The following is a 25166-nucleotide window of genomic DNA, read 5'->3' on the forward strand; positions in this document are numbered from 1 at the left end:
TTAAATATGTAAAACAGTTTCTATGGAAAATTGCTCATTCAATTTCAAAAGTTAGTCTAATTTTTGTTTTGAAGCTAAGCTAAAACACATATAAAAGATTCTGTGCATACTGGAGTTATTTTTGATTAGCTAGGTGTTATAGAATACAAGGTTCGTATGTAGGCAGCTTTCTCTCTAAGAAGTACAAATGATTTTATTTGCCCAAAAAATTTGACAATTGTATATTACTGTTTGAGAGATTAATTTTAAAAAATCACATTTTTTGCATATTATTTAACAGGCTCTTTTATTATTTTCTACTAGGTTGCTGATTTTGAAAATTTTATTGGATCACTAAATGACCAAGGTTATCTCTTGAAAAAAGGCCCAAAGGTTTACCAACTTCAAACTATATAAAACGACTACCAAGCCAGGATCTCCTGGGTTTGTTATGAAGAATATGCAAAAAAACCCCACAAAAACTGTTCTCTGAAAATGGCACCCAAACTGTAATAGGAAAAGAGAGTTGAACTAATTTAAGAAGTGATAAAATCATGTGTTAATTTTTTACTTCTCCAGAAGACTAAAAATATTTTACATTTTATCTAAATGATGTAATTAGAAGTTATAGTTTTGTTTTTGACCTTTCTTTTTCTTATAAATATTTCATGGTTGTGCATATCAAATGTCCATCTGGGTAAACAGTCACAAGGTTCCATTTAAATGTTTAAATAGTTCTGACACACAAAATGGAGCATCTTTGAAATAAATTGAAACCAACTTTCAATTCCCCCAAATTTTGGAAATATTATATATTGACTTTTTAAAATTTAAATTTTTTTCTTTTTCCTTTTTTATTAGCTGTGCCATGCAGCTCACAGGACCTTAGTTTGCTGACCAGGGATTGAACCTGGACCCTTGGCAGTGAAAGCATGGAGTCCTGACTGTTTGGGCCGCCAGGGAATTCCCTTAGCTTTATTTACTGACTTTGATTTATAACATGATATAAGCTTCATGTGTAACTAGACTTCTGTATATACTATTTCCTGCTCACCTAAAGCCATCCATAGTGGATGGTGTCCATCCATATATTGACATATTAAGCTTAACATCATAGCTAATGAAAAAAATTTAAATAGCTGTGCAAGACTGTAGCAGCCTCTGTTCCACTCTTCCACATGCCCTAATTTTCTGTTCAGTCTCAATTGTTCTCCCATTTACCTCCATTTTTCTAAAGGACATGCTACTAATGCTAATTATTTTTTTTTCTTAAAGTATACTTGATTTATAATACTGTGTTAGTTTCAGGTGTACACCAAAGTGATTTGGTTATGCATATATATGTGTATATTATATTTTTTTCTATTCTTTTCCATTATAATGTATTATAACATACTGAATATAGTTCCCTATGCTATACAGTAAATTCTTGTTATCTATCAATAGTAATGCTCATTCTTGAGTTTTCAGTTTCAAAAATTATACTGACTTTTTACCTACCTCAGAATATGAGTGTAGTTCTTTTAAACCCTTCTATGTATATACATACATATACACTTTCCCATTTCTTTCCAGTTTAGTTATATATCATAATTTTTAGTTAAACCTAGTGAAAAGGCTGGCTTAAAACTCAACATTCAAAAAACTAAGATCATGGCATCTCGTCCTATCACTTCATGGCAAATAGATGGGGAAACAATGGAAACAGTGAGACACTTTTTTTTCTTGGGCTCCAAAATCACTACAGATGGTGACTGCAGCCATGAAATTAAAGACGCTTGCTCCTTGAAGGAAAAGCTGTGACCAACCTTGATAGCATATTAAAAAGCATTGACATTACTTTGTCAACAAAGGTCCATCTAGTCAAAGCTATGGTTTTTCCAGTAGTCATGTATGGATGTGAGAGTTGGACTATAAAGAAAGCTGAGTGCTGAAGAACTGATGCTTTTGAACTCTGGTGTTGGAGAAGACTCTTGAGAATCCTTGGACTACAGGGAGATCAAAACCAGTGATTTCCTAAAGGAAATCAGTCCTGAATATTCATTGGAAAGACTGATGCTGAAGCTGAAACTCCAATACTTTGGCCACCTGATGCGAAGAACTGACTAATTGGAAAAGACCTTGATACTGGGAAAGATTGAAAGCAGGAGGAGATGGGGACAACAGGGCATGAGATGGTTAGATGGCATCACCAACTCGATGGACATGAGTTTGAGCAAGCTCCAGGAGTTGGTAATGGACAGGGAGGCCTGGTGTGCTGCAGTCCATGGGGTCGCAAACAGTTGGACACAACTGAGTGACTGAACATAGTCTTAATGTCACTGTGTCTGTTGAATAGTATTCATCTCCTTTCTGGTATACTTTTTTCCCCTTAAAATTAATAATTTGTTTTTCAACTACTTAGCTTTCTATGTACTGACCACTAATTTGAACCCAAGGCTCCACTACAAGTCTAAGTCTCCTCTCAGAATAAACCAAAGAACCTATTTTAACTGGAATTAACTGGAATTCTCTGGCCCTTTCCAATCTCAACTACACATCTGTCTGGGACTTCTCATTTTCTCTCCCATTTCCTGGCTCCCGTGTCTTTCTCTTTCTCATTTTATTCCCTCATTTTGGTGGAATCCATTTTTCAGTAGCTTCCTGAGGAAGAATTTATAAGATACATTCTACCCTTATTCCTGGACTGACAATTTGGGCATAGAATTTTAGTTTGGAAATCATCTTCACTCAGAATTTTAGATATTGCTCTATTGCTTTTACTTTTCAATGTTGCTGTTTGGAAATCCAAAGCCATTTTTATTTTTGGCATGTGACCTTTATTTCCTCTTGACAAGTTATTTGTATCTTCCCTTTTGCCATGGTGTTCTGAAATTTTGTATAGTGTTTAGTAACTATCCTGCTGATTTCTATTGCCAAAAATGTTGGAGTTATCTTAATTTTCTCTTATCCCCTAATCAGTCCATCAACAAATCCTCTTAGCACTATCTTTAGAACATCTGAAACCTGATTACTTTTCATTACTTCCAGTTCCATATTCTGGCTCAATTAATCATCTTTTCTCCAGCTTCACAGGACAAAGACTTTATTCACCACTTTGGCCCTAGCATGTAAAACAGATTTTGACTACATACCCCTGTGAGGTAAACACACATAAAGTGGGTTCAGTTCAGTTCAGTTGCTCAGTCGTGTCTGACTCTGGAACTCCATGGACTGCATCATGCCAGGTTTCCCTGTCCATCACCAACTCCCAGAGCTTGCTCAAACTCATGTCCATTGAGTCAGTGATGCCATCCAACCATCTCATCTTCTGTTGTCCCCTTCTCCTGCCTTCAATCTTTCCCAGCATCAAGGTCTTTTCCAGTGAGTCAGTTCTTTGTATCAGGTGGCCAGAGTATTGGAGCTTCAGCTTCAGCCTCAGTTCTTCCAATGAAAATAAAGTAGGTGATTATACTGTTTATAAATGAGGACACAGAGTGTTATAGAACTTAACCAGAATGCTTAAGCAACTTGACTTAAGAATATAGAAAAAGGGTTTCCCTGACTACTCAGTGGTAAAGAATCTGCCTGCCAATGCAAGAGACATGGGTTCAATCCTTGATCTGGGAAGATCCCACATGCTATAGAACAGCTAGCCCAAGTGCCACAATTACTGAAACTGCTCTAGAGCCAGGGTGCCACAGCTACTGAAGCCTGTAGGCGCTAGAGCCCATGCTCTGCAACAAGAGAAGCCACCTCAATTAGAAGCCCATGCACCACAACTAGAAAGTAGCCTCCACTTGCAGCAACCCATGCAACAATGAAGACCCAACACAGCCAAAAATATTTTTAAAAAGAATATAGAAAAAGAGAATAAAAGGAGTATCTAGTAACAAAAAGGAGGCATTCTCCTTCATTTCTCCCTGAGAGATTTCTCAAAAGCAATGAGGAAACTAAAGAATAAAAGTATATAGGCCATCTTCTGTGAACTAGGAAACAACTGAGACCCCCAAACCCCAACACTAGGAAGAACCGCCAAAAGTTTCCAGGCAGCCTTGCATGAGGGAGGCAGAGATAATAGTGCCTGTGACTGAAGATTTCTGAAGGAAGCAACAAAGTATCTCTCAAAGTGTACTTTGCACACCTATTGGAGCATAAAGTAAAACTACCATTGCAATAGTGTGAATAGAGTGTACAGATTGTCAGCAGCAGCTTCTCTGGACCTAGCTGACGTATAAGAAATAAAAGGAGAGGTTAAATGAGAAGTCATATAGATAAGCCACTTTGAAAACAAATCTAGCTGTCCTCAAATTTCTCCAAAGCAACACTCATCACGGAAGTATGTAGACTAATACCTACAAATATTTTTAACAAAGAATTTCATACCCAGATATTTTGGTCAAGTTTCTTAGTTGGAAATCTGGAGTCAATTTTTTTCTGTAAAAGACCAGATAGGAAAAATTTTAGGCTTTCTGGGCCATATATCCCGTCACAACTATTCAACTCTGCCATTGTAACATTCAAATGAGTGTAGATGTGTGCCAAAAAACTTTACTAATAGACACTGAAATTTGAATTTCATAAAATTTTCATGTGTCTAAAATGCTAAATACTCAATTTTTTTCATCCACTGAACAATAACAGGTAGTGGGTCAGATTTGGCCCATGAACTGTGGTTTGCACACACAGAAACTGACACTTGCTTAAGCAGAAAAAGGAGGGTTTTTAAACAATTTTAGTTAGCTGTCAGAACTGTTGAAAGGCTGAAGGATAAGCTTAAAGCAGCAACTTCTAAAATTGTTCTGAAGAGGAAGCCGCTACCACCCCACTGCCACACAAGGCACGAGAGGAAGGTGCTGCTGCCTCCATGTCCCATGGATGCCACTTCTGTACCAGGAACACAAGGAACCCACTGCCAGTGCAGAAAGTTAGAAGAATGTCCCCACTCACACCAAAGCAGCAAGAAAGGATTCTTCTTGGGGCCTCCTTAAATTGCCAAACCCAAAAAACAAATCTCATCCAGAAATGCCTGACTGAAGAAGCCTAGGTTATATGCCCCTTACCTAGAATGCTGAGGAGTTTTCTGGGTTCTAGGTTAGAAGGCAGCACCAGTAAAGCCAGCCTTTTCCCTATATGGTTTTTTTTCTTCTTCCTATAAGTTGAGAGTTCAAATGGTACTGGGTTGCCAGACAATTATCATTCACATATAAATGCTAGTGATCATCCACCTGCCAGTGCAGGAGACACAAGACACTTGGGTTTGATCCCTGGGTTGGGAAGATCCCCTGGAGTAGGAAATGGCACCTCACTCCAGTATTCTTGCCTGGAAAATTCTATAGGCAGAGGAGCCTGGTGGGCTACAGTCTATGGGGCCACAAAGTCAGCCACCACTGAGGTTATTTGCCCCTCAAAAAACTTCCTAACTAAAGCCAACAGATACTTCCTAACTAAGAACTTAACGTGTGAACCATTCTTGGAGAATCTTTTAAAATACAACTTAGTAGATTAAATGAATGGAAATTTAAAACTGAAAAAAAAAGGCAATTATTAAGTTCTGACTTTAAAAAAGGAAGGTAGATAGTGATGTAAATATGATGTATGTGTGGGATAGAGGGTTAAAAGTATTAATAGTATAAAAGCACATTTTACGAAAGTTAGCACAGATAACATCAAATGAAATAGTGATATGAGAGGGAAGAGGAAATATATTACATACATAGTATACACATACACTATATGTTTCTATAATATATACTTGGATGAAGCACAAACTGGAATCAAGATTGCTGGGAGAAATACCAACCTCAGCTATGCAGATGACACCACCCTTAGGGAAGAAAGTGAAGAACTAAAGAGCCTCTTGATGAAAGTGAAAAATGACAGTGAAAAAGTTTGCTTAAAGCTCAACATTCAGAAAACTACATGGCATCCGGTCCCATCACTTCATGGCAAATAGATGGGGAAACAGTGAAAACAGTGGCAGACTTAATTTTGGGGGGCTCCAAAATCACTGCAGATGGTGACTACAGCCATGAAATAAATGACACTTGCTCCTTGGAAGGGAAGTTATGACCAACATACACAGCATATTAAAAAGCATTGACATTACTTTGCCAACAAAGGTCCGTCTAGTCAAGACTATGGTTTTTCCAGTAGTCATGTATGGATGTGAGAGTTGAACTATAAAGAAAGCTGAGTGCTGAAATTGATGCTTTTGAACTGTGGTGTTGGGGAAGACTCTTGAGAGTCCCTTGGACTGCAAGGAGATCCAACCAGTCCATCCTAAAGGAGATCAGTCCTCGGTGTTCATTGGAAGGACTTATGTTGAAGCTGAAATGCCAATATTTTGGCCACTTGAGAAGAGCTGACTCATTTGAAAAGACCCTGATGCTGGGAAAGATTGAAGGCAGGGGGAGAAGTGTACAGCAGAGTATGAGATGGTTGGATGGCATCACCGACTCAATGGACATGAGTTTGGGTAAACTCCAGGAGTTGGTGATGGACAGGGAGGCCTGGCATGTTGCAATCCACGGGGTCGCAAAGAGTTGGACATGACTGAGCAACTGAACTGAACTGAATTGATGTAGTGTAAATATACCATGTTAATATACATTGTTCAAAGGGGAAAAGAACAGATGGTGTTTTAAAAGTCAAATGATAAAATTATTTTTAGATGATTTTTCATAATTAGATGAAATTATAGAAAAAAGATGATATAAATCTAAATTATAAGAAAAAACTCTTCTGTATTTCTTAGATCCTCTGTTGTCTATTTGGCATCCCTTAGTCACAAGGCCAAACTAATGTCCAAAGTTGTTTACATCTCTCCTGGTATCTGGCTTTCTCTGATTATGAATCCTCCAACCACAAATCCCAATAACTGTGTTTCACTTCCTGCTCAATATGGGATGTCCTCACCTTACCAATTCCCACTACCACAGCAATAAACGCCTAGGATTTCCCTTTGTTCCTGTCCCCTGACCAGCCTTGGTAATTCACTCTGTGGCCCTTTGTGGTATGGTATTGCCCTTTTCTCTTGGGAAGTATAAGTAATAAGTTCTTTCAATGGCAGTTGTCTCATGTCTGTCAACTTATTCCTGATTAAAATAAATTCCAGGCACAAATTTTAGAACAGAAACATACAAAGCAAAACAAGAAAACATTGTGGATTTTAGGACTAAGAAAAAAGCCTACCATATTCATGACAGAAGTAAACATAAACCCAAATATGTCAAATCAATAAATGCAAGTGGGCTAAACTCACATACTGAAACAAAAGTCTTTCAGATGGGATAACAAGCTCTTGGATGCAAGTTATACCTAAAACAAAGTCAATTACAAAGTTGAAAATAAAAATATGGACAAAGATATACCAGAAAAATACAAAAAGAAAGCAAGGGTGTCATTTTAATATAAAAGGAGATTAAAATCAAGGCAAAGCTTTATTAAAGGAAAATATAATTCTAGGCAGAGCAATTCATAATAATAATAATTATGGATATGTGCCAAATAGCAATAGGAACCAGAAACTACAAGAGATACTAGGAAATGAAGAAACCCATTAGTAAGAGATTCTGATTTGTTTCTCTCAGTTCATGGTAGTCACGTGGACAAAAATTAAGAATAAGCAGACAAACTCTAATAACACCACATACAAAAATAAACTCAAAAAGGATTAAAAATGTAAAGGTAAGACCAGAAACCTCCTAGAAGGAAACATAGGCAGTTCATTTTGACATAAATCATAGCAGTATTATTTTCTGACATGATTTCTAAAGCAAAGGAGATAAAAACCCAAATGATTGGGTTGACCAAAAAATTCCTTTGGTTTTTTAAAAGAATAAAAGACACATTTTTCATTTTCACCAAGAACTTTATTGAACAACATGTTCACTTTTTTTAACTTAAATTTCTTTTTTTCTTGTTTCTATTTTAAACTTCTTATTTTTATCGGGGTATAGGCAATTAGCAAACAATGTTGTGACAGTTTCAGGTGAACAGTGAAGGGCCTTAGCCATACTTCATTTTTTCAACTTAAATTTTTACTTTTCTTTTGAAAAAAAAAAAGAAAATTTTTTTTACTTTTCTGTGTATTCACCATTTTGTTCCACTACCTTCTGCTGTTTTTCATAGAAGACGCCTTTCCAATAGCACTGTATACACGCCACTTTCTTTGGATGAAGACCAGCCTTTGGTGTGGTTGGTGGTGGTTCATTTCACTTGCCCCATGATCTCTTCCATTCCACATTATTGTACAGAACCACTTTTTCATCACCTGTCACAATTTGTTTTAAAAATGGAACATTTTCGTTATGTTCAAGTAGACAATCACATCCAGAAATACGATCAAGAAAGGTTTTTTTTTGTTTAACTTCAGTGGAATCCAAATATCAAAGTAATTTAATAACCAAGCTGGTGCAAGTGATTTTCTTTGCTTGATTTGGTTATTTTGAGTATGTCACCCATCTCTGACATGGTACAACATTGATTGTTCTCAGTAATCAATTTGATTGCTATCTACTTCAACTGGTCTACCCAACTGTGGCACACAATCCAGCAAATCTCCAGCATGAAACTTTGCAAACCACTTTTGACATGTTCAGTCAATCACAACACCTTCTCCATAAACTGCAAAGATGTTTTTTTGTATTTCAGTTGCATTTTTATCTTTCTTGAAATAATAAAACATAATATGCTGAAAATGTTGCTTTTCTTCCCTCGTCAACATTAAACTGTCTACACAAAAATCCACCATTTTTAAAAAAAAAACTGCACGCTGATATGACAGCTGTCACAATACAGTCTAACAAAATTGTTTTGAATGAAGTTAAAGAGAACTAAGCGCTACTAGAGCCATCTTACAGGAAAAAAACAAACAAACCTTTTGACCAACCCAATACTACAGGGGACCTAGTTAAACTTAAAAGCTTTTGTGCAGCAAAGGAAACCATTGACAAAACAGAAAGACAATGTACTGAATGGAAGAAAATATTTGTAAATGATATGACTGATAGAGATTAGTGTCCAACATATAGAAACAACACATACAACCCAACATCACAAACACAATCCAATTAAAAAATGGGAATAAGACATGACTAGACAGTTTTCCAAAGAGGACACACAGATGGCCAACAGGGACATGAAAGAATGTTCAACATTGCTAATGATTAGAGAAATGCAAGTTGTAGAATCACAATGATATATCACCTCACACCTGTCAGAATTGCTACCATCAAAAAACACAACAAATGTTGGCAAGGATGTGGAGAAAAGAACCCTCGTACTCTGTTGGGGGGGAATGTAAATTGGTACAGCCACTATGGAAAACAGTATGGAGGTGTCTCAGAAAACGACCACATAACCAAGCAATTTCAATCCTGGGTGTGGATATTTATATATATATATAAATGCCCCACTAATTCAAATACCCCAATACACACACACACACACACACACACACACACTGGAATACCACTTAGCCATAAAAAGAATGAAATTTTGCCAATTGTAACAACATGGATGGATTTCAACAATATTAAGCAAATCAGAGAAAGTCAAATACTGTATGTCACATATATGTGGAATATAAAAAACAAAATGTGGCCACAACATAAAAGGAAGAGATATTAAAAAAAACTAATGGTTACCAGTGAGGAGGGGGAAGACAGAGTTAGGGAATTAAGAGGTACAAACTATTATGCATAAAATAAATGAGCCCCAAGGATGTATTGTACAGCATAGGGAATATAACCAATATTTTGTAGTACCTATAAATGGAATATAACCTTTAAAAATTGTGAATCACTATGTTGTACACCTGTAATTCATGCAATATTGCATGTCAAGTATATTCATTTTTTTAATGAAAAAGAATAAGGAAGAAATGAGTAACATAGTTATTGAGATGAATCCAACTGATAAATCAAAATCTGCACCCTGGAGAGAGAGTATACCTTCTTTTCAAATAAGCATAGAAGTTGCAGATAAACCTTAAATTCTAAAAAGTAAAAATATTAGCCAATAATCTCTCATCACAAAGCAATAAAGCCATAAATTTAAAATTAATTAATATGTAAATAGCTCTTATGTCTAGAATCAAAAAAAATTTGATATATTACCGATGAGCTAACACTAGTCCTGGGAAATTCAGAACATCATTGCAGATTACAGTTGGATGGAGGGTGGGGTGGAACTATGGGAATCAGGTAACAAATGAAATTAGGCCTAAATCCATCTTACAGTGGGTGTTGCCAAAATCTTGCCTCTCTGTGCACCAGTTACAAACAGAAATATGGAGACACAGTTACGGAGGAGAAAGAGCAGCTTTATTATTTTGCCAGGCAAAGGGGGAACACAGTAGGCTAGCACCTCAGGAACTGTGCCCCCCTCCCTGGTGAATAGAGAGAGGTGATATAGTCAGGCAGGGGAATGGGCTTCCCAGGTGGCTCAGTGGTAAAGAATCCACCTGCCAATGCAGGAGACACAGGAGACATGGGTTTGACCCCTGGGTGGGGAAGATCCCCTGGAGGAGGAAATGGCATCTCACTCCAGTATTCTTGCTGGAAAATCCCATGGACAGAGGAGCCTGGCGAGCTACAGTCCGTGGGGTTGCAGGGTCAGACCCGACTTAGCAACTAAAGAACAACAACAATGAAGTCTCCACTAAAGACCAAAAGGAGAGGGTTGGGGGAGCTTCTGGGTTGGTGAACATGTGGAGATTTGGGGCAAGGGTGTAGAAGCTCTACATCCTTTCACTGTAACTTACCCTATGCATCTCGTTCACCTGGCTTTCCCTGAGTTACATCCTTTTACAATAAATAACTATTCTAGTGAGTAAATGGGTTTCTGAAGTTCTGTGAGGTTCTCTAGCAAATTACTGAAATCCACTGAGGGGATTTGTGGGAATCTCTGATGTACAGTCAATTAGAAGCACAGACAACAACCTGGGTTTGGGATCTGCATTTGAAGTGGAGGGCAGTTACACAGGCCTGAGCCCTTCACATGTAGAATCTGATACTATCTCCAAGTTGATAGTGTTAGAACTGAGTCAAATTGTAGGACATCCAGCTCATGTCCAGAGATTTGCTTGGTGGCTTGGGAAAATTCCACCCCACACACTGGAATTGGGTCAAGGACCCAAATAGGCTCAGAGCAAGAGAACACCCTCTAGTTGGTCCAGGCTGCAGTGCAAACATCTTTGTGATGTTGGTGCCCTAAGGTTCTGTGTCAGATTACTCTACAGAGACTGGACCAGGCAGTTCCTCATAGGCCAATCATGACACAGGCTTCCTGGGTTGGCATAAGGCCAGGTACTCTTCAGCAAACAACTATACCTCCTTTTCAGAAATAGCTCCAGGCTTTCTACTGAGCTCTCATCTACTAGCCACGGACACTAAGAGGTATTCTCTGATCCATAAGTCATAACATTGAGTGGGTGTGGCGGCATCCATCATAAAGTGAAAGGTGTATATGGAAGAACAGGCCCGAGTTGGTCCCAAAGGCCCAGTATGTTTTCAGAAATGTGACTTGCATTCCCAGTGTGTCTGATCCTGCCCTCTCCCTTCTGTATCTGGGGCCTCATGTAGGAGTTAGCTGACTGAAAGGGAAACAATTTGAGCCTGGCTTACACATGGCTGCATTAAATCTGGTGCTAGCTAAAAGTGATCTGCTGGCATATTAGGGATTCTAAGGAGAATGCAGTGCTCTGAAGAACACTGAGAAAAGGATTTTTTTCCCAGTGGGCACAACTGCAAGCATACACCATATGGATTAGCCAGTCAGGACAGATAAGAAACAAGCTGGTCATGGCTGCACTTAACTCACACTCTAATTTCAACTACTGTTCTCACCTCCCTCACACTCTCCGCTTCAGTCACACTGGTCTCCTTGCTGGTCCTTGTACAAACCAGGCACATTCTTACCCAAAAACCTTTGCATATGCTGTTTCTTCAATCTGATATGCTTTTCAACCAGAGGGCCACATGGATTGTCCCCTCATTTCCTTTGGGTCATTATTCAAATATTACCTTCTTAGTGACATCTTCCCTGGACATTCTGTTTAGAATTGCACTCCCCTCAACCCTTTCTTCCTTCTGTATTGACAATCTAATATACTATATAGTTTATTCATCTTGTTTATGTCTGTTTCTTTATCCCACTAGAATGTAAGTCCCATGGGGATAGGGACTTTAAACTATTATCTTCACTTTTAAGCTCTCTGTTCCTATAACAGTATTTTGCATTGACAGGCACTCAATAAATACTTGCTCAATGCATGAAAGTCAGTCTGGGGAAGAGGCTTGTGAAAAAGCTTCTCAGAATGTACTCCTGAGTTTGAGAACACCTGTATCCACGTGAATGTGCACCAAAGGAGCTTCACAGCTGAACGGATGTCCCCCAGTCTCTTCCTCTAGCCACCCCAGCCCTTGCCAATGAGTTAATAAACAACAGACTACGTGACCAAGGGTTGCAGTTAGGCATCTGCTCAACAACATCAATATCCCTTTAACAAAACTGACCTAGACTTCACCATTGCTGAGGGTCTAGCTTGACAGCAGAGCTGCTCATCTGAGACAATGCAGCACCGAACTTCAGGGGGATGAGCTTACCACTTGGTGACAGGTCAGTTACACTGGACCCAAGAGGGCAGCAACTTGTTCTCTTTGGAAGTAAGATGAGAGCTTACTTTGGATAGTTCTCTTCTTGCTGCCTTACTTCTTACAGCAATGCCATATGTGACGTTACTGAACTTATTTACCACCAGGATATCCCACATACTATTTCTCACTAAGGAAGTCATTTTACAACTGAAAAAGTAAGGCAATGAGTTGAAGTTCATAGGTACTGTTTTTATCATGTGCCCCATCATCTAAGAGCACCTGGTCTTAACAAACACTGGAATGAAAAATGGAAAATCTGCTATGCGGCCAGCTAGTTGATCATATCTAGCAAGTCTGGGTACTGTCCTACAGGATGAATTATCTTCTCCAGGCCAGTGGCTTCTTTAGGTGCGTCCGACATCCAGAATACATGCATTTAGGAACCAAGGTTAATCTAGGAAGATGAACCCCCGAGGTAGGTAGATGTCCAATATGCTACTGGGGAAGAGTGGTGAAATAGCTCCAGAATGAGAGCTGGGCTGAAGCAGAAACAATATTAAGTTGTGGATGTGTCTGGTGGTGAAAATAAAGTCGTGTTATAAAGATTATTGTGTAGGAACCTGGAATGTTAGGTCCATAAATCAAGGTAAATTGGAGGTGGTCAAGCAGGAGATGGCAAGAGTGAACACTGACATCTTAGGAATCAGTGAACTGAAATGGATAGGGATGGGCGAATTTAATTCAGATGACCATTATATCTACTACTGTGGGCAAGAATCCCTTAGAAGAAATGGAGTAGGCCTCACAGTCAATAAAACAGTCTGAAATGCAGTAATGGGGTACAGTCTCAAAAACTAAGAATGATCTCAGTTCGTCTCCAAGGCAAATCATTCAGTATCAAAGTAATTCAAGTCTCTGCCCCAACCACTAATGCCAAAGAACCTGAACAGTTCTATGAAGACCTACAAGACCTTCTGGAACTAACATCAAAAAAGGATGTCCTTTTCATCACAGGGGACTGGAATGCAAAAGTGGGAAGTCAAGAGATGCCTGGACAACAGGCAAGTTTGCCCTTGGAGTACAAAATGAAGCAGGGCAAAGGCTAACAGAGTTTTGCCAAGAGAACATACTGGTCACAGCAAACACCCTCTTGCAACAACACAAGAGAAGACTCTACACATGGACATCACCAGATGGTCAACACTGAAATCAGATTGATTATATTGTTTGCAGCCAAAGATGGAGAAGTTCTATATAGTCAGCAAAAATGAGACTGAGAGCTGACTGTGGCTCAGATCATGAACTCCTTCTTGCAAAATTCAGACTTAAATTGAAGAAGGTAAGGAAAACCACTAGGCCATTCAGATATGACCTAAGTCAAATCCCTTATGATTCTACAGTGGAGGTGACAAATTTAAGGGATTAGATCTGGTAGACAGAGTGCCTGAAGAACTATGCACAGAGGTTCATAACATTGTACAGGAGGTGGTGACTAGAACTATCCAAAGAAAAAGAAATGCAAAAAGGCAAAGTGGTAGTCTGAGGAGGCCTTACAAATAGCTGAGAAAAGAAGAGAGACCAAAGGCAAAGGAGAAAAGCAAAAATATATCCAACTGAATGCAGAGTTCCAGGGACTAGCAAGGAGAGATAAGAAGGCCTTCTTAAATGAACAATGAAAAGAAATAGAGAAAAACAACAGAATGGGAAATACTGGAGATCTTTTCAAGAAAATTGGAGATACCAAGGGAATATTTCATGTAAAGATGTGCACAGTAAAGGAGAGGCACCGTAAGGATCTAACAGAAGCAGAAGAGATTAAGAATACATGCGAAGAATACACAGAAGAACTATATAAAAAAGGTCTTAATGACATGGATAACCACGATGGTTTGGTCACTCAACTAGAGTCAGAGATCCTGGAGTGTGAAGGCAAGTGGGCCTTGTGGTCAGTCACTTCAGTCATGTCCAACTCTCTGCAACCCCATGGACTATGGCCCACCAGGCACCTCTGTCCATGGGATTCTCCAGGCAAGAATACTGGAGTGGGTTGCCATTTCCTTCTCCAGTGATAAAGTATGAAGTGAATGAAGTGAAGTTGCTCAGTTGTGTCCGACTCTCTGCGACCCCTTGGACTGTAGCCTTCCAGGCTCCTTTATCCATGGGATTTTCCAGGCAAGAGTACTGGAGTGGGTTGCAATTTCTTTCTCCAAAGTGGGCCTTAGGAAGCATTACTATGAACAAAGCTAGTGGAGGTGATGAAATTCTGAGTTATTTCAAATCCTAAAAGATAATGCTGGTGAAGTGCTGCACTCAATATGTCAGCAAATTTGGAAAACTCAGCAGTGGCCACAGGACTGGAAAAGGTCAGTTTTCATTCCAATCCCAAAGAAGGGCATTACCAAACAATGTTCACACTAGTGTGCAGCTGCAGTCATTTCACATGTTAGCAAGGTAATGCTTAAGATCCTTCAAGCTAGGCTTCAGCAGTATGTGGACCAAGAACTTAACAGGTGTACAAGCTGGGTTTCGAAGAGGCAGAGGAATCAGAGATCAAATTGCCAACATTCATAGGATTGTGGAGAAAGCAAGGGACTTCCAGAAAAACATCTACTTTTCATTCATTGACTGTGCTAAAGCCTTTGACTGTGAGAATGGCAACAAACTATCAAACATTCTTAAGGAGATGGGAATACCAGACCACTTTACCTGTCTCCTGAGAAACCTGTATGCAGGTCAAGAAGCAACAGTTACAAACAGTCACGGAACAACAAACTGGTTCAAAATTGGGAAAGGAGTGTGTTAAGGCTATACTTTGTCACCTTGCTTATTTAATTTATATGCAGAATACATCATGTGAAATGCTGGGCTGGATGAAGCTCAAGCTGGAATCAAGAATGCTGGGAGAAATATCAACAACCTCAGATATGCGCAGATGATACCACTCTAATGGCACAAAGCGAAGAGGAACTAAAAAGCCTCTGGATGAGGGTGAAATAGAGTGAGAAAGCTGGCTTAAAATTCAACATTCAGACAACTAAGATCATGGCATCTGGTTCCATCACTTCATGGCAAATAGAAGGGGAAAAAGTAGAAGCAGAGACAGATATTTCCTTGGGCTCCAAAAAATCACTGCAGATGGTAACTGCAGCCATGAAATTCAAAGATGCTTGCTTCTTGGAAGGAAAGCTATGACCAACCTAGACAGCACATTAAAAAGCAGAGACACCACTTTGCCTACAAAGGTCCATATACTCTAAGCTATGGTTTTTCCACTAGTCATGTATGGATGTGAGATTTGGACCTTAAAGAAGGCTGAGCACCCAAGAATTGACGCTTTTGAATTGTGGTGCTGGAGAAGATTCTTGAGACTGCAAAGAGATCAAACCAGTCAATCCTAAAGGAAATCAACCCTGAATATTCATTGGAAGGACTGATGCTGAAGCTGCAATACTTGGCCACTGATGGGAAGAGCCAACTCACTGGAAAAGACCCTGATTCTGGGAAAGATTGAGGGCAGAAGGAGAAGGGGGCAACAGAGGATGAAATGGATGGATAGCATCACACAATGGACATGATTTTGAGCAAACTCCAAGAGATAGTGAAGGACAAGGGAAGCCTAGCATAATGCGGTCCATGGGGTTGCAGAGAGTCAGACACGGCTCAGTGACTGCACAGCAACAACAATTTTACAAATGGGCCTCCCCGGTGGCTCAGTGGTAAAGAATCCACCTGTCAATGCAGGAGACTCAGATTCTATCCCTGGGCCAGGAAGATCCTCTGGAAAAGGAAACCCACTCCAGTATTGTTGCCTCGAAAATCCCAGGGATAGAGAAGCCCGACAGCCCGACAGTCCATGGGGTCACAAAAGAGTTGGACATGACTTAGCAAGTAAACAACAACAACAAATCTTACAAATATCTCCTGGAATGGCTAGCCTCGGGGAGGGTATGTATTAATTTCTTCTCTCCTGTAGCCACTCACATGTGAACAAGGTCCTGAATAAGGCATTTTGGTTTAACATTCAAGCAGAGGGCAGGGTTCCCCTTGGCCATTATGTGTGGACAGTATCCTTTTAGTAAACAAAAGCAATGAGGAGGAAATGTTCAAGTAAAAAAACAGATCCAACATAGAGTCAGTTCTTCTCTGTAACCATTTCCCACTGTCAACGTCCATTTCACAATCTTGTGGAAAAAGGAGCAATGACGGTTCTAATTGTTTCCTATTGTGTCTTGTCATATGGATCTCTCTGGGCATGTCTGCCATCAGTGCCAATGCTCCAAATATTGCTTCTTGGAGTACCCTGGTGGTGCAGTGAAGAATAATCTGTCTGCCAGTACAGGGGACATGGGTTCAATCCCTGGTCCAGGAAGATTCCACATGCTGTGAAGCAAGTAAGCCTGTGCGTCACAACTACCGAGCCTTTGTGCCACAAGAGAAACCACCATGATGAGAAGCCCTTGCACTGCAGTGAAGACCCAGTGCAGCCAAAAAAGAAAAAAAAAAAGCAAACGGTTGCTTGTTTTATTCCTATATGGGAAGTGTCTCATTTACACCTGCAGAAATAAAAAATATTTACAACTTAAAAGTTAAGAGTTATATTTTATTTGGCAGGAATTTTGAGGACTTCAAACCTGGGAGGCAGCACATCAATTTTAAACAATTTAGCACTGTTCTATGTATGGGAAGATGCAAGAATCTGGGCTCACTGAAATCATTTCCTCAATATGTGCACCCCAGCTCTTTGGGAGCCTGTATCACATATCTCAAGTTTCCTCAGGGCTCACCATAGGATGTAGCTGCAGTCTGATGGCTGCTAGATGTCAGGTATTTTTCTCCTTCTGGAGTTTCCTCAGGACTCACCAGCTTACACTGGAGGGCTATAAACACTGATTACATTTTTAAGGTCCTCCTCTCTTGGTAAGGAATTTGACCAATATTTGGGAGACATTTCATGATCAAAGCTTTTCCCAAAGAGCTGGAAGATTCATCCCAGATTCTTGATATGTCACTCTAGGTGCTAAATTTTGGACCGGACCCCATTAATAAAGATTCTCTGGATTTTGTCTGCTTGTGATCCAGGAGACACCTAGAATCACACTATTACAACTACTTCATATTATAAATGTGATCTATTTTCTAAAGGTGTTTAGCCATATAAGTTTTGTGGGAGGCCTGGTTACACTGAGTACTGTAAAAGATAACAGTCTTATAAATTAGACAGGATATAAGTAATACAGCTAGTTACACTGACAATGACTCAGTGCAGCAAGGAGACACAAAACAAACAATTTGAAAACAAAAAACAAATTAAAAGAATGATTAGTATAATGAGTTGTATTAACTATTATTATAATCTAGTTTCAATAACTGAGCGACAAAGGCGCCATCACTGATCTGATGAACTATCCGCAGTTTCACTCTATCAGCCGCACATCTCAAAGCTCAATCTTTGAGACAAGCATATGCTACTGGTAGGATCAACCAGGTAGAGATAAAAAGTTAAATGTTTCAATTCTGCTTCCCCAAATTACTGCAAGTCATAATTGGTTTAAGGAGAAGCTTTTCTTTACACCTGGAAAACACAGATTTAAATCAGTAGTTTTTTTTAAGATAGAAACCATAAAAATTATAACCATATTTACCAGTTCACTTAGTGCCATGTAACTAATTCTTTCTGTTAACAGTTTTATGAAGCCTTCAGGTTTCCCACTAGAATTCTTCAATTTCTTACCCAGTTCAGCATCATAGTTGGAAAGCCAGAAACCTGTATTTATCCAACAGCCCTTTTTACAAATCTTCTTGAAGAGGAGGCATTTTTGCAAAAACATGGGAGTGAAACCGTAACTGTAACTGATAAAAGACGTAAGGCCGTTTAAATCTGATTAAAATGCAACTAACAAAGTAACTTGGTTACTGCTATGACATACAACAAATTCAAGCTATTTCTGGAGCCACACTTCTGGTCCCCTAAAGACTATAACAATAAAACAAGTACTTTTTTCTTTTTTCAAAAATTGTGTGGCTATTTCAATGATATTGAGGGACTGAGATATCCATTTACCTATGTTGGAAAGTTTTACTCATTTAGCTTAGAGGAGAAGGCCTCTTCCAAAATTTTTATCAGGCTTTGAATGTTGCAGTGAAGAAGCAATTCTGACTCCAGCAAGTCTTTTTAACTTGTTTTTTTCGCTGCCTCTGTTATTACAATCATACATAATGGCCTGCCTCAGAGGACCCTGCCCCTCCGCCTGAACTTTAAACTAAAGTACCTTTGTTCCGTTCTTTGAGAGACAATCTGACCCTGCCCACCTGTGAGTGACTGCAAGCAAGAAGAGATTAACACATCCTTTTCCTGATTCTGGCCATTCCCAGATGCACCTTGTAAGACTGAAGGCTCTTTTTACTTTACTTTCTCATTGCCTCTCTCTAATATTCCCTGATTGGCTGGCTAGCCAGGAGTAGCAAGGCTCCTGGCTGGCTAAGCCAAATTTATTCCTGAGTCCAAGCTTTCTTTGCTCACCACATGACAGGCCAATTAACCAAGAGATGAGATGCTGAGGCAAGGAATACGACTTTATTTAGAAAGCCAGCAGATACAGAAGACATTAGGCTAACATCTCAAAGTGAGTGAATGATAGTTGCTCATTCTGTTCGACTCTTTCCAACCCCATGGACTATAGCTTGCCAGGCTCCTCTGTCCATGGGATTCTCCCAGGAAAGAATACTGGATTGAGTTGCCATTTCTTTCTCAAAATAACTATCTTATCAGAGTCTGGATGCCAGGTTCTTTTATAGAACGGGGAGGAAAAGAAAAAGAGACCATTAATCTCACAAATATCTCTGGGAATGGGTAGCTCTGGGGAGGGAATGTCTTAATTTCTTCCCTCCTGTAGCTATCCATAGGTAGACAGAGTCCTGAACAAAGGCATTTTGGTTTACCATTCAAGCAGAAGGGCAGCATTCCCAGAGGAAGACCATTATGTATGGATAGTATCCATACATACAAAGCATACATACATCCATATAAAGCAACGGGGAAGCAAAGGTTAAAGTAAAAGAAACAGATCCAGTTAAAGGTTAAAGAAACAACATAGAGTCAGTTCTTCCCTATAACAGAGACGTGGTTTCTAAAAATATGAGGACTAACAAACCATTAAGTTTTTAAGGAAATGAAGTATGTATGTTGTTTAGTTTCTAAGTCATATCTGACTCTTCTGTGACCCCACAGGATGTAGTCTGCCAGGCTCCTCTGTCCATGGCATTTCTCAGGCAAGAATACTGGAATGACTTGCCATTTCCTTCTCCAGGGGATCTTCATGACCCAGGGATCAAACTCATCTCCTGCACTGCAGGCAGATTCTTTACTACTGAGCCACCTGGGAAGTCCCATGAAGTATGAAATTAGAAGGTGAAGAATATTTACCACTTTCAAAACACTTTAAAAAACAAAATTCTCACACTGTATTCAATTTGAAGGTATTATATAACCCTTTTAATATTAACTGAAGTGCTGAGTATTCTGTGAAGGCAAAATTATCTTGTTCTCACATCTGAAGGTTTCTCTCAGAAGTAGACCACTAAAGGAGCCTATAGTATTGGTTTAAATTTTTTTCCACTGGAGAAGGGAGTATGAAGGAGGTGTTTATCATCTTTCAAAATTCAGTCACGGGCTTCCCTGGTGTGTGTGCTCAGTTGCCTCGTCATGTCCCACTCATTGCGACCCCAAGGACTGTGGCCCGCCAGCCTCCTCTGTCCATGGAATTTTCCATGCAAGGACACTGGAGAGGGTAGCCATTCCCTTCTCCAGGAGATCTTCCTGACTCAGGGACAGAACTGAGGTCCCCTGAATTGCAGGCAGATTCTCTACTGTCCAGAGGAGCCCTGGTGACTCAGTCGTAAAGAATCGCCTGCTAATGCAGGAGACCTGGGTTTGATCCCTGGTCTAGCAAGATCTCGCATGCTGTGGAGCCTGTGTTCACACTAAGCCTATGTTCACAACCAGTGAGCCTATGCTTTAGAGCCTGGAACCTGCAACTACTAAGCACACATGCCACAACTAGTGAAGCTAGCACACCGTGCAGTCCGTGCTCCACAACAAGACAAGCCATGGCAATGAGAAGCCCGTGCACCAGAAGTAGAGAGTAGCCCCAGGTTACCACAGCTAAAGAAAAGAGCACACAGCAACAAAGACCCAGCACAGCCAAACATAAATAAATAAAATTATTAAAAAAAAAAATTCCGTCACTTGTCCTGAAATGGATTGAATAGATGATAACATTAAAATAGGTCTCTCTACTCTACAGGAAAGAAAAACAAGATTCTTAAATATTTGACAAGGAGAAATGGAACAACAACAAAAAAATAAAGCAAGTCATACATTGCTACTGCTGCTACTGCTAAGTCACTTCAGTCGTGTCCGACTCTGTGCGACCCCATATACGGCAGCCCACCAGGCTTCGCCGTCCCTGGGATTCTCCAGGCAAGAACACTGGAGTGGGTTGCCATTTCCTTCTCCAATGCATGCATTATATAATGTTAAAAATCTCGCTATTACTTTAAAGATGTTTTACTACTGGAAGTTCCCAGGCAGCCCAGTGGTTAGGATTAGTGCATGTATGTAGTGAGAATACTTCAGGGCTACTCACCAAGCAACTTTGAAGTATATAATACAGTACTGCTCACTACAGTCACATGTTGCACTTTAGAGCCCCAGAATTTACTCATCTTATAACTGGAAACTCGCCAGGCTGGTAGGTACTCAATAGCCCCTGGAGAAGAGTGGAGAAATAACTCCAGGAAGAATGAAGAGGCAAATTACCACACAATTGCACTCATGTCACATGCTAGCAAAGTAATGCTCAAAATTCTCCAAGCTAGGCTTCAACAGTACGTGAACTCAGAACTTCCGGATATTCAAGCTGGATTTAGAAAAGGCAGATCAAATTGTCAACATTTGTTGGATCATAGGAAAAGCATGAGAATTCCAGAAAAACATCTACTTCTGCTTCATTGACTACACTGAAGTCTTTGTATGGATCACAACAAACTGTGGAAAATTCTTACAGATGGGAATATCATACCACCTCCTTGTATCTTGAGAAATCTGTATGCAGGTGAAGAAGCAACAGTTAGAACTGGACATGGAAAATGGACTGGTTCCAAACTGGGAAAGGAGTACGTCAAGGCTATATATTATCATGTTGCTTATTTAACTTATATGCAGAGTACATCATGTGAAATGCTGGATTAGATGAACCATAAGCTGGAATCACGATTCCTGGGAAAAATATCAATAACATCAGATAGGCAGATGACACCACCCTTATGGCAGAAAGCAAAGAGGAACTAAAGAGCCTCTAGATGAAAGTGAAAGAGGAGTGAAAAAGCTGGCTTAAAACTCAACATTCAAAAACTAAGATCATGGCATCTAGTTCCATCACTTCATGGCAAGTAGATGGGGAAACAATGGAAACAGTGAGACACTTTTTATTTTCTTGGGCTCCCAAGTCACTGCAGATGGTGACTGCAGCCATGAAATTAAAAGACGCTTGCTCCTTGGAAGAAAAGGTATGACCAACCTTGATAGCATATTAAAAAGCAGAGATATTACTTTACTGACAAAGATCCATATAGTCAAAGCCATGGATTTTCCAGTAGTCATGTATGGATGTGATATATGGACCATAAAGAAAGCTGAGCACTGAAGAATTGATGCTTTTGAATTGTGGTGATGGAGAAGACTCTTGAGAGTCCCTTGGACAGCAAGGAGATCAAATCAGTTAATCCTAAAGGAAATCAGTCCTGAATATTCATTGGAAGAACTGATGCTGAAGCTGAAACTCCAATACTTTGGCCAACTGATGGGAAGAACTGACTCACTGAAAAAGACCCTGATACTGGGAAAGATAGAAGGCAGGAGAAGGGGATAACAGAGGATGAGATGGTTAGGTAGCATCACTGACTCAATGGACATGAATTTGAGCAAACTCCAGGAGATGGTGAAGGACAGAGAAGCCTGGTGTGCTGCAGTCCATGTGGTTGAAAAGAGCTGGATATGACTGAGCAACTGAACTGAACTGTACCCTTTGACTGACACTTCCCCATTTCCTAGTTCGCTACATTTAATGTGTTAGTTTTATTTTATTTGGGCGCTAACTTTTTCTCTAATTTTATATTGAAGTGAAAAACAGAAGAATAATGAAATTACAGGGTTTCTGGTTGCTCATATCTTAGTGACTAAACAACAATGAAATCACTACACAGACAAAAGACAAAAGTTCTATTTTAAAAACTTACAATTCAGTATAAAGTAATTCCATACATGGAACTATACAAGAATACATATAAAGAAATTGTATTTTAACAATACAATAAAAAAGAAAATACAAAACACAAGAAATTGGATTGTAAAGAAAACCATGAATAATTTCACAGTTTAATTTTTGTGACTATTTTTGCCTATTAAGCAAAAGGCTATATTTCCAAATAATAAGGCATTAAATGAAAAGCTCAGGTGTTATTCTTGATGGTATCATTCTTGATGGCCTGGAATAAAACCAGATAGCCATAAATTGATAGTACTGTACTGAAGTGGAATAAATAAACATTAAAATAGAATTCAGAAAAATAAGAAAAGATTAGAGAAATACTGAAGATCAGAAAGATGTCTAAGGTTAGATGGGTGGCTCAGACAGTAAAGAATCTGCCTGCAACGCAGGAGATGCAAGAGACCTAGGTTCAATCCTTGGTTTGGGATGATCCTCTGGAAGAGGAAATGCAACCCACTCCAGTATTCTTGCCTGGAGAACTCCATGGACAGAGGAGCCAGGTGGGCTACAGTTCATGGGGTAGCAAAGAGTGGGACATGACTGAGCAACTAACACTCTCACTTTAAGATTAGATATGGAAAAGGAAATGGCAACCCACTCCAGTATCCTTGCCTGGGAAATCCCATGGATAGAAGAGCCTAGTGGGGTGAAAAGAGTTGGACATGACTTAGGGACTATACAACAACAAACAAGATTAGATAAGAAAAGGATTAGATAAGATCAGATAGACTGACAGTACTGTATAAAGGTTAAACTAGAATTAAACATTAAACATTAATTAAACATTAAACTAGAATTCAGAAAAGTGAGATGAGATAAATACTAAAAGGAGTAGAAATAAAACCTATCACAGCAAGAAAGAGGAAAAAAATATGAAGAGAAAAGCAAGTAAGATCATGTTTGGGACTTCCTTGATGGTCCAGTGGTTAAGAATCTTCCTTGCAACGCAATGGGTATGGATGGGTTAGAACCCTGGTAGGGGAACTAAGATCCCACATGCCACAGAGCAACTAAGTCCGCGCCTTCTGGAGCTTGTCACAGGACACAACTGGATTCTGGAGCTTGTCACAGGACACAACTGGATTCTGGAGCTTGTCACAGGACACAACTGGAGTTGCTGGGTGGCAATGAAAGATCCCACAAAACCAAAGAAGATCCCACGTGCCATAATTAAGACCCAACACACACACACACACACACACACACACACACACACACGAAAAGATCATGTTCTCATGGCATCTACTAGAGGCATAAACAGTGGGACTGAACTTCATGGAGCATAGAGAAGAAAAAAATCTCCAGACAACTAGAAAGTCTCCTAAATAAGGACAAGGTGTAAAAAGTAAAGGCAATTCACCCAATGGAAAGGATAGGAGACTGAAACACTGCCCACTTCCCCTTGACAGGATTGTCCAGAAAGTCTATATATGGTATTTGATTCTAATTCTATTGTTTTTTAATAATCCTTTTTACATTTCTAGTATGTACATTTTCATTTTTTCTCTCAATATCAGCATTTCAATACCTATGTAAGAAGCTGAAGATTTCTTTTTATAAATACACAGATCTACAATGATGTTCAAATTCCTAGAAGTGTTAGTTGTTCAGTCGTGCCCAACTCTCTGCGACCCATGGACTGTAGCCCACCAGGCTCCTCTGTCCATGGGATTTTCCAGGCAAGGATACTGGAGTGGGTTGCCATTTCCTTCTCTAGGGGATCTTCCCGACCCAGGAATCGAACCCAGGTCTCCCGCACTGCAGGCAGATTCTTTACCCACTGAGCTATAAGGGAAGCCCCTCAAATTCCTAAGCCACTCTGAACTAAGTTTAATATGAACTTCAATGTGGGTCTGTCATCACAGAGCGGAAGGGAATGGTTCAGAGGCCACAACAACCAAATTCACTTTGACATAGAACTCAACAAGAAGACAGTCCTGTAACGCTGCAAAATTAATAAATACCAATAATGTAATAATATATCAATAATCAGTATAATTTTTATATTAACTAGTAATTAATGCCATCCTAAAGTTGTTGAATTAAACAGGATGATGCACTCTAGCTTGGCTACAATAAATACTCTTTTTCAGGAAACGATCAATAATTGCTATTATTGACAGTTTCTAATACCCGTATCTTTGACATATGGAAAGCTCAAAAGAGGGAAAAGAAAAGAGAGCTAGTATTAAATACTTCCTCCGTACTAGGTATTTCAGTAATACTTAAAACCTCTCAACGAAGTGCACCCCCCGCCCCGCCCCGCCTCCTCCCAGAG

General features: G+C 39.6%; 1 protein-coding gene and 2 long non-coding RNA genes across 6 annotated transcripts in view; 1 reads left to right on the top strand and 2 right to left on the bottom strand.

Annotated features, from left to right (window-relative positions):
• The window catches only part of MCM8 (minichromosome maintenance 8 homologous recombination repair factor), a 50762-nt gene extending 50173 nt beyond the window's left edge, over positions 1–589 (top strand). Inside the window, exon 19 of the mRNA XM_020914473.2 lies at positions 304–589. Within this exon, the coding sequence (XP_020770132.2) occupies positions 304–396 (93 nt within the window). The 3' untranslated portion in view covers positions 397–589. The remainder of the gene's footprint in view (positions 1–303) is intronic.
• Positions 1–25166, bottom strand: part of LOC110151231 (uncharacterized) — a 50778-nt gene that overhangs the window by 23728 nt on the left and 1884 nt on the right. Inside the window, exon 3 of one of the 3 annotated variants that reach the window (XR_011489507.1) lies at positions 3048–3432. The exons of the other annotated variants lie outside the window; for them this stretch is intronic. This is a non-coding gene — a long non-coding RNA (uncharacterized lncRNA). Of the gene's footprint in view, positions 1–3047; positions 3433–25166 lie in introns of those variants that run through there. 3 annotated transcript variants of the gene reach the window in all.
• Positions 7811–25120, bottom strand: LOC139036679 (uncharacterized). Of its 2 annotated transcripts, none has more exons than XR_011489508.1 (2): positions 12570–25120; positions 7811–8233 (listed from the first exon to the last, which is right to left on the bottom strand). It is a non-coding gene; the product is annotated as an uncharacterized lncRNA (long non-coding RNA). The 2 variants fall into 2 exon arrangements; XR_011489510.1 differs by lacking the exon at positions 12570–25120 and adding an exon at positions 12480–12563.

Source organism: Odocoileus virginianus, chromosome 9 (assembly GCF_023699985.2).
Source record: "Odocoileus virginianus isolate 20LAN1187 ecotype Illinois chromosome 9, Ovbor_1.2, whole genome shotgun sequence".
In the NCBI taxonomy this organism is placed as follows: domain Eukaryota; kingdom Metazoa; phylum Chordata; class Mammalia; order Artiodactyla; family Cervidae; genus Odocoileus; species Odocoileus virginianus.